Source organism: Salvia hispanica, unplaced genomic scaffold (genome assembly GCF_023119035.1).
Source record: "Salvia hispanica cultivar TCC Black 2014 unplaced genomic scaffold, UniMelb_Shisp_WGS_1.0 HiC_scaffold_1546, whole genome shotgun sequence".
NCBI classification, from domain to species: Eukaryota; Viridiplantae; Streptophyta; class Magnoliopsida; order Lamiales; family Lamiaceae; genus Salvia; species Salvia hispanica.
Genome location: NW_025951856.1, coordinates 1 through 9,458, shown reverse-complemented (window position 1 = coordinate 9,458; position 9,458 = coordinate 1). Strand labels below are relative to the sequence as shown.

The following is a 9,458-nucleotide window of genomic DNA, read 5'->3' as shown; positions in this document are numbered from 1 at the left end:
GAATCAATATCAATCGGAATCAAACTAGACGGGAAAAACTTCCCAGTTTGGTCAAAGCTGATGCGGGTCAATATCGGCAGCCGGGAGAAGCTCGACCACCTTGAGGGGGAGAAGGATCCCCCGAAACCAGACGATCCAAAATTCCAAGAATGGCAGACTGCGGATTTCACAGTGTTCTCGTGGCTCATTCAAAACATGGAGCCACGGCTCGTTGTGCAATTCGCTCAACACCAGACCGCAAAGGCGATGTGGCAGAGCCTTGCCACACACTGTGTAAAAATCGTTTTTCTATTTCAGAAAAGGAGTTTGATGAATCTGAAATAGGAACTGCATGTCTAGCTAAGGACAATTGTGTAGAAGATGATAGGGGTTGGATATTCGATTGTGGGGCAACTGATACAATGACATATGATAGATCTGACTTTGGGGAATTATTTCAAACAAAACGAACACATGTTAAGACTGCTAGGGGAGATCTTGCAATTGTTGAAGGGGCGGGAACTGTCCAGATTTCACCTACTCTGAAAATTTCAAATTGTCTTTATGTTCCGTCATTATCTCAAAAGTTGATGTCTATTAGTCATGTGACAAGGGAACTCAATTTCACTCTCCTAATGCATCCAAAATTTTGTTTTCTACATGATATCCGGACGGGGATGATCAATGGGCGTGGCACTGAGCGGCGCGGGCTGTACTACGTGGATGAGATAGCTCAAACTGGAAGGGCGATGCTAGCTCACGGAACTTCGGAGCGAGAAATATGGTTATGGTACGGGCGGTTAGGACACCCGTCTTCTAGTTATTTGAATATTTTATTTCCGCATTTTCTTAAGAATTCGAATTTTGAGTGTGAAACTTGTGTTTTGGCCAAGAGACACAGACAGTCATTTAAACCCACTAATACTAGAGTTGATTCTATTTTTTCTTTGATTCATTCGGATGTTTGGGGACCTTCACCTGTTCTTGGGGGAAATGGATTTCGATATTTTGTGTCGTTCATTGATGATTGCACACGTATGACATGGGTGTATTTTTTTAAAAATAAATCTGATGTCTTCTCAAAGTTTACTGAGTTTTATACTATGATTCTTACACAGTTTAACACAAAAATAAAAGATTCTACGATCTGATAATGGGGGAGAGTATGTCAACTCTAGGATGAAAGAATTTTGTGTGGAAAAGGGTCTAGTGCACCAAACTTCATGCGCCTACACTCCCGAGCAAAACGGGGTAGCCGAGCGTAAAAACCGTATCATTCTTGAAATGACTAGAGCTATTCTCTTGGATTCAAAAGTCCCAAATTTTTTCTGGCCTGAAGCAATTGCCACTTCTGTCTACCTTTTAAACCGTCTACCAACAAAAATACTTGACCAGAAAAATCCCCTCCAAGTTTTGTCCACCCTAACAAAAGTCCCACCTTCACTGTCCCTTGACCTTCGTATATTTGGTTGCTCTGTCTTCGTTCATGTCCCGAAACATGAGCGATCGAAACTGTCCCCATGCGCTGTTAAATGTGTCTTTATCGGGTATGGGTTCAATCAGAAGGGATATCGATGTTATGATCCAAAAACCCGACAAGTTATAACCACAATGAACTGCACCTTTCTTGAAACTGAATTCTTCTATAACACCCAACTTACTAGTCAGGGGGAGAGGGGAATAAATGATCTTATAACTGATGACATGCCAAGTTGGTTACCTGTGTCCCATAATCATACTCTCACTAATGGGCCACCCGAGCCAGCTACATCTGTCGCCGAGCCTATCTCAAACACTACTCAGCCTGTGGAATCAAGTGTCCACCCAACATCATCCTCTTCAGTATCCGAGGTAAACAATCTTACTGAGATTCCTGTGACTACTAATATAGACATATTTGATGAAGTAATAGATGGAGACACTGGACGATACATCCTACCTTCGAGGATTACTTGGGGAGTTCCACCGAAGCGATATTCTCCAGAGAGGGAAACCAAACGAGCACGATATGCAATTGGAAATGTGGCAAAAGCTAATTTGACAAAGATGGCAAGAGCATTCGAAGAAGCATTATACGAAGAAGAGGAGATTCCACAGACATGGATGGAGGCTGAAAGGAAGGGATTTTGCACGCGTGTCGTAGGCGCGTGTTCTTCCTATTCAACAATACTTATACGTTCCCACTTCCCAAAATACTATTAATTAGTACGTGGTAAGTCGGATGTCGATCCCACGAGGAACGGTCGTATCCGTTATGTATTTCAACACTTAAGAGTTTGGCGATGCCGCCACGCTTTAATTTAAAGAAGGAGGAAACTAAACTACAGAAATTAAACCATACTTACGAACATAGTGGGAACTAAAGTTTAAATAAGGTAACAATGCAAGCAAACTATGAATTTGAGACAAAACAAATAAACTGATACTTAAACTGGGCAAGTAAGTAAACTGGGCAGTTTAGCAGCAAAATCAGAATAGTGGCGAGAAAAATAACAACACTTTGTAAAATAACATTTTCGGGAATAAAGGGAATAAGGGGAAAGGAACCAGCTTTTGCCACAAAAATTACTAAGTAAAGGCTGCTAACTAAATTCTAAATGTTCACACCTAAATGAAAGCTAGAGAAGCTAATTTACTAGGAAAGAGACATTTAAAAGGTGGGATCTAAAAGCCTACTTACCTAGCTATTTTGGAGACTTCCTAAGGTGACTAAGCTGACATGAAAAGCATGAGAGAGAGAGTTTAAAACTGATTTTGGAGGCTCCATGTCAAAGAGTGAAAAGGGATTGTACTAGTTGCTTGCTATGGGCTATTATCCAATGGTCAAAAGTAGTAGACAACTAAACTAAACAAAGGATAAAAGGATTAGCAATTTGAAATCAGATTTTTGGGTTCCTAAATACACTAAGGCACGAAAACTATGATAAAAGAGAGACTAAAAGACTTCTACACACTTAACTATGCTAGAGAAACACAAGATCAACAAGTTAACTACCTAATTATGCCTTGAAAACACCAAATAAAAAGCTGAAAATCAGCAACTTGGAGAGGATGAACAAGCTTAAGAACATTCAACAATGGAGGATAGAAATAACTAAAGAAACTGCAGCAACTAAAACACATTAGCTAGCATACAAGAACAAAGCTACTAAGCAAGGGAAAATCACCAACAATTGCAACTTAAATTCACAAACGTTTTCTCCTCTTTTTTTTACTGATTTTCGAAATTAAAAGGATGGAAAAGAAGGATTAACTAGCTGACCTAAACACTTAGAAAAGATCAAAGAAAAAAGATGCAAAAAGAGAAATTTAAACAAGCTAAGCAAGTAAAACTAAACTAGCAACAACCACTATTTCTTTTTTTCTTTTCTTCAATCAAAAGCTTCAAGTAGAATCAGCCCCTGCAAGACCCTTTCAAAAGCATAAAAATCTTCAAATAAACAAGAAAAGGAATCAACAAGGACAAAGGCTAGCTAGAGAACGAAAATAGTAGAACCAAGGCAAGATTTTAACTAAATGCTCAAGAACACCAACAACCAAACATAAATGCTAAACACCTAGAGATTTAAATACACCAAAAGCTCTTTAAGATCAACCCAACAACCTTAACTAGAGAGTTAAGATGCTGGAAAATGAGTACAAACAAGGATCTAGATCATTCAAAGCATTAAAGCACTACATAATCACCCCATGGTGAGCAAAAGTGGCAATGGCTGCCTATGGTTCGAAATTTACTTCAAGGATGAGAGAAAACTAAGCTTAGAGAGAGGAAATAAAACTAACTAAAGCTAGCTAAAAGGTGGTGTCCCCAAAAGTTAGGCCAAAAGATAAGTTTTGTTGTTCTTTTGTTACACATCTTCCAACCAATCTGATGTGGAAAGCTTCTCCACTCCCAATGATGGTAGTTGGCTTCTTTTGCCTTCAAAAGTGTCTCTTGTGGCCATTGGTAGCACAAAGACTCGTCAATTTAACTTTGAAATGCGACTTTGAAGAGCTGTCAGCATTGCTCGGACACTGGCCAATCCATCAAACTGGGCAGTTTGTGTCTTGTGGATTCCTTCCTTCTCCAAATGCTGAATTTGTATCCAATTTGCCTCTACTTTTGCATGTAATCCAGAATCCATTCCATTAGCATGCTCGTCGGACCACTCCATTCATTTCCTGCCAAAACATGCATCTTTATATGCAAATTTTCAACAATATAGCATGAAAAGTGACTCCAAAATGGTGACGAATGCTAGCCTATCAGAGGCCATAAAAATCAAACACTGGAAGGAGGCAATGATGCTAGAAATAAAAGCTCTAGCAAGGAATCACACATGGGTCAAATGTCTATTGCCAGAAGGGAAGAAACCTGTAGGATGCAGATGGGTCTTCACGATCAAGCGACGACCTGATAGATCCATTGAAATATACAAAGCTCGTCTGGTTGCAAAGGGATACACTCAAACCTATGGAGTGGACTACTCAGAAACCTTCTCTCCGGTAGCCTAGATGAATAAGTACTGTTATCCGTGGCACCCAATAAAGATTGGCCCCTACACCAGTTTGATGTAACCAACGCATTTTTGCATGGAGAATTGAAAAAGGAGGTATATATGGAGGCTCCTTCGGGCTTTGAGGATGAATTTGCATATGGGGAAGTCTGTCTGTTGAAGAGAACTCTGTACGGGTTGAAACAATCTCCAAGGGCGTGGTTTGGGAGGTTCACCGAAGTAATGAAGAAATATGATTATCAGCAGAGCAATTCCGACCACACTTTATTTCTGAAGAAGAAGGAAAAAAAATCACTTGTCTTATAATTTATGTTGACGACATGATTATCACAGGAGATGATGCAGATGAGATAGAACAGTTAAAAGGGAATCTAGCTAAGGAGTGAGATGAAAGATTTGGGAGCTCTAAAGTACTTCCTTGGAGTTGAAGTGCTAAGATCAAGAGAAGGAATTTTCATCAATCAGAATAAATACACGTTCGATCTCCTAGCAGAAAGTGGAATGATGGAGTGCAAACCGGCAGACACTCCTATAGCAGTAAATCATGGTCTTCAGATTACAGAAGGAGCCCAACTAGCTGATCGAGAAAGGTATCAAAGTTTAGTAGGGAAGTTGATCTATTTATCACACACTAGACCAGATATAGCATATGCTGTCAGTGTGTTAAGTCAATTCATGCATCGGCCACAATGTGACCATCTTGAAGCAGCTTTAAGGATAGTTCGATATTTGAAAGGTACGTTTGATCATGGTGTAATGTTCAAGAAAAATGACCATTTGGAGATTCATGGCTACACGGATGCTGATTGGGCTGGGAACCCAGTGGATAGACGATCCACTTCTGGATATTTTACCTTCGTTGGGGGCAATCTAGTTACATGGAAGAGCAAGAAGCAGAAGGTGGTAGTGTTGTCCAGTGCAGAGGCCAAATTTAGAGGAATTAGGAATGGATTGACTGAGGTATTATGGCTCCGAAGATTGATGAATGAATTGGGATTCTTATCACATAAAACATGTCAGATATTCTGTGATAATAAGGCCGCGATCAGTATCTCTGAGAACCCCGTCCAACATGACCAGACAAAACATGTGGAAGTCGATAGACACTTTATAAAGGAAAAAATTGAAGATGGAATTGTTGAGTTTCCATTTGTTCGATCTGAAAATCAACTGGTAGACATCTTGACAAAGGCAGTGAGATCCAAGAATTTTGCAGAAGCTTTGGGCAAGTTAAGTTTCGGAAATCCCGTTACTTAAGATATCATGTGATTTATTTCCATATAGAGTGTGTATATTTTTAGGTGTATATTGTGTATTTCTTGCTCACTACTCCATCCCCTCTATAAAAGGGTGATCACTGTAAACGTAATGATTCATTTAATACAATTGATACTTTTCCCCAATACAATTCAATAACACCAACCGTTGGATTTCAAACGACGAATATAGTTTAATCACGACTAGAAACTCAAGCTGTAGCAATTGGAAAAAGCATGCCTAATTTGCGACATCTCCGACTTTCTGGACATTTTTGTTTGAGGAATAAAGGACTGGAAGCGATTCTCGATGGATGCCCCCACCTTCAATTGCTTCATCTCGGGGAATGCTCTGGTCTTATACAACGTGCTCTATACAAAAGATGTTATGAGCAAATAAAAGAGTTTCTATTCTAGTTATTTTAATCTTGTGACTTGTTATCCATGACAATGGACACAAGTCATCATTAATTAGACGCTGCCCGATGATTTAGATTGGTTCATTGTACAAAGTGCAGCTGAACTGCAGATATATTTAAGGTGAAGCCTCTGAACTTCAATTTGCGGCTCTATCAGTTTTATGGATTTGATAATGGAACGGATGGATAACTATGATCGGCATTCTGAATTTGTTCATGGTTACTTTTGTTTTGATGATATTCAAGGCGAATATTATTAGTTTTGCTGTGAAGATTTTGATGGTTATTACTATTTGTAGTCTTGAATGTTGTAATGAGATTTTGTTGGAGGTTTCATTGTATCTCCCAGTTTGCTTGGTATGTAGTGAGATATCAATGAACCCCTTTCTGTTTTTCATTAGTAGCATTGTACAGCTTATGACTCTCTCCTTATTTTTTATGCACTTGGAACTATTGTACATTTTTTTCGGGGATAGTTTCATCGTATATACAAAATGTTTCACTAAATGTTTCAAATTATTTAGTGTGTCAAGTTAGTACAATTCGTCTAAATCACTCTAATGCCATTACTTTTCTTCTCAATCCCTTCCCACCTTCCTCTCCAAGATTAGCCAATAAGCGGTCTACATCCCAGCAGTGCAGTTTGCACAAAAGGGCCGGTTCATACCCAAGCTTCGCAGCCAGCCAATGAATCGTCTTCCCTTCACTGAAAGATAGAGCTCTCGATGTTGCTTTGAGCAATGGCGGAAATCTGAACCTGTCAATGGGGAAGGATTTGGAAAAACCTTTGTGGGGATGCCTGAGCGGGAGAGGTGTTTGAGGATTTGTTGGGGAGCTGGCGCGGGCGGTCTGTCTGCAGGGATGAAGGTGTGGGATTATGATCGAGAGTGTGGGTTATGTGCAACTAATTATGTATTAGTATACTAATTGGGTTAAAATATCACTAATCAGGCAGTGATTTTCAATTTTTAACACAATTGTAAAAAAAGACCACTCCACTGACGATTTCATTAGTTTAGGTATCTATTTTCAAAATATGAATCTTTGGGTCAACTTCGTAGTGTGATTATATATCTAGGATCAATTTTGACCTTTTCTCTAATTAATCTCAATTTAGGTCAATAAATCATATTCCCTCCGTCCCCGAATACTTGACACAGTTTGCCATTTCAGTCCGTCCCCGAATACTTGACACAGTTCACTTTTTCCATTTTTGATAGTGGACCACATATTCCACCAACTCATTCCTACTCACATTTATTATAAAACTAGTACTTTAAAAGTATGACCCACATCCCACCAACTTTTTCAACACACTTTCCATTACATTTTTTAAAATCCGTGCTGGGTCAAACCGTGTCAAGTATTCGGGGACGGATGGAGTACTTGATGTATTAAATGAAAGGAAGGTTGTCTACCATTATTAATCACAGGAATCGAAGGATCATGAGAAGATACCATTACATAGACGTTAGATTTTCTGATTATAATTAAAGACACGAATATGAAAGGTCATGAAAAGATGAACCGAAAAGCCTCTTAGTACTTATTTATTTCTAAGAGCATCTCCAACCAAGAAAGGTAAATGAAAGAGGTATGAAATATACTCTTTCAAAAAATAATACATTCCAAAGGAAAAAGGTATATAGAAAGATATATCATTTTAAGAAAATAAAATAATAGTAAAAAATGCATTAAAATACATAAAGTGTAATATCTTCTCAAATACATTCCCCTTGGAGAATGATTTTTCATGAAAAGAGGACAAATATGGTGATTATATGATTTTACCTCTCCATTGATGGTGAGGTAAAGATACATCTTCAAAATAGGAAAAAGTATAATACCTTCTCAAATAACTCTTCACTTGGAGAATGATTTTTCATAGAGAAAAGATAAATATGATAATTATATGATTATACCCCTCCATTTACCTCTCCCTTTGGAGATGCTCTAATCATTATATAAACGGGTACACCGCAATACCAGCAGTAAACTAAAATCGAAAATATTGAGCAGAGTAAAGAAGTCTGAATCCAGCGAGCCCGTAATCGTAACTGAACCTTCAATTCCCACGGTTGCATCTTCAATATCATCAGTCCCGCCTCCACCATCGCCGCCGTGGACTGAACTACCTGATGACTTGACGGTGAATATCCTGCAAAGGCTTCACACTAAAGAGATACTGATAAATGTGCAGGAAGTGTGTAGTAAATGGTGGAGACTCTGCCAGGATCCTGCCATGTGGCGCATCATTGATTTGGATCATCAACATTGTCGTTGGTATGGGCTCAAAGAATTTAAGGAAATTTGCCGTCGCGCAGTTGATCATAGCCAGGGGCAATTGGTCGAGCTAAAGCTTACTGGTTTAGCAGTGTATTTGATATACTACGCAACCGAGCGGTAGAAGTCTTCTATTCCCTATCATGTATTTACTCAAAATCAGATCACCAATTTTTATATGTTCTACTCTTTTGACAGATCAAGTGAGCTGCGATGCCTGACACTACCGGAGTCTCAAATAATAGGGTATGTTTTGACTGGGGCAATCAAGAAACTCCCACGATTGGCAGAGTTGCATCTCTACGTGATGTCAATGCCTAATCCCACAGATTTGGAAACCATTGGCATTTCATGCCCAATGTTGAAATCATTCACATATAGAAACCATTGGGTTGTGAATCTAGACGTTTCAAAGCATGTTGTAGCAATTAGGAAAACCATGCCTAATCTGCGTTGTGTCCTACTTTGTGGAAAGTGGATGGTAAATAGGGGACTGGAAGCAATTCTCGATGGATGCTACCACCTCAAATCACTTGATCTTGGGAGATGCAAAGGTCTTGATATGCAAGGTGCTCTAGTCAAAAGATGTTCCGACCAATTAAAAGATCTGAGGCTCCGTCCGGTGTCTCCACCCTCTATCAGCTATCAAGATTGGGATTACGACAGTGATTGGTCATATTATATCTACAATTCCAGTGATAGTGATGAAGAATATCAATAGTGGAACCAAACCGAGTTGATATTAGGTTAACCATGTAACCCATCTGTTAGAACTGACTAGTTGTTTTGTGGCCAATACCCCTATTATCATTGTTATTCACATTTGGAGTTTGTTTTTCCAGCTATTTACATCCCATTGTCTAAATGTATATTTTCTAGTCTACTTTGTAGATTACTGTTCTAACATCTTAACTTTTTGAGTATAGTGTTGGACCTGTTGTTGTCCTACTTTTACTCTTTTAGTGTAGTAATTGCTTTAGTTCTTGTGGTGTTTGTTGTATGGATATTTACAATTAATGCTTTTT

General features: G+C 38.9%; 1 protein-coding gene across 1 annotated transcript; it reads left to right on the top strand.

Annotated features, from left to right (window-relative positions):
* The first annotated feature begins 7,951 nt into the window (after positions 1–7,951).
* Positions 7,952–9,154, top strand: LOC125198502 (putative F-box/LRR-repeat protein 23). Its single transcript, XM_048096828.1, has 3 exons — positions 7,952–7,959; positions 8,170–8,526; positions 8,632–9,154. The coding sequence occupies exons 1-3, from the start codon at positions 7,952–7,954 to the stop codon at positions 9,152–9,154; spliced, it is 888 nt and encodes a 295-aa protein (XP_047952785.1).
* Positions 9,155–9,458: the final 304 nt, after the last annotated feature.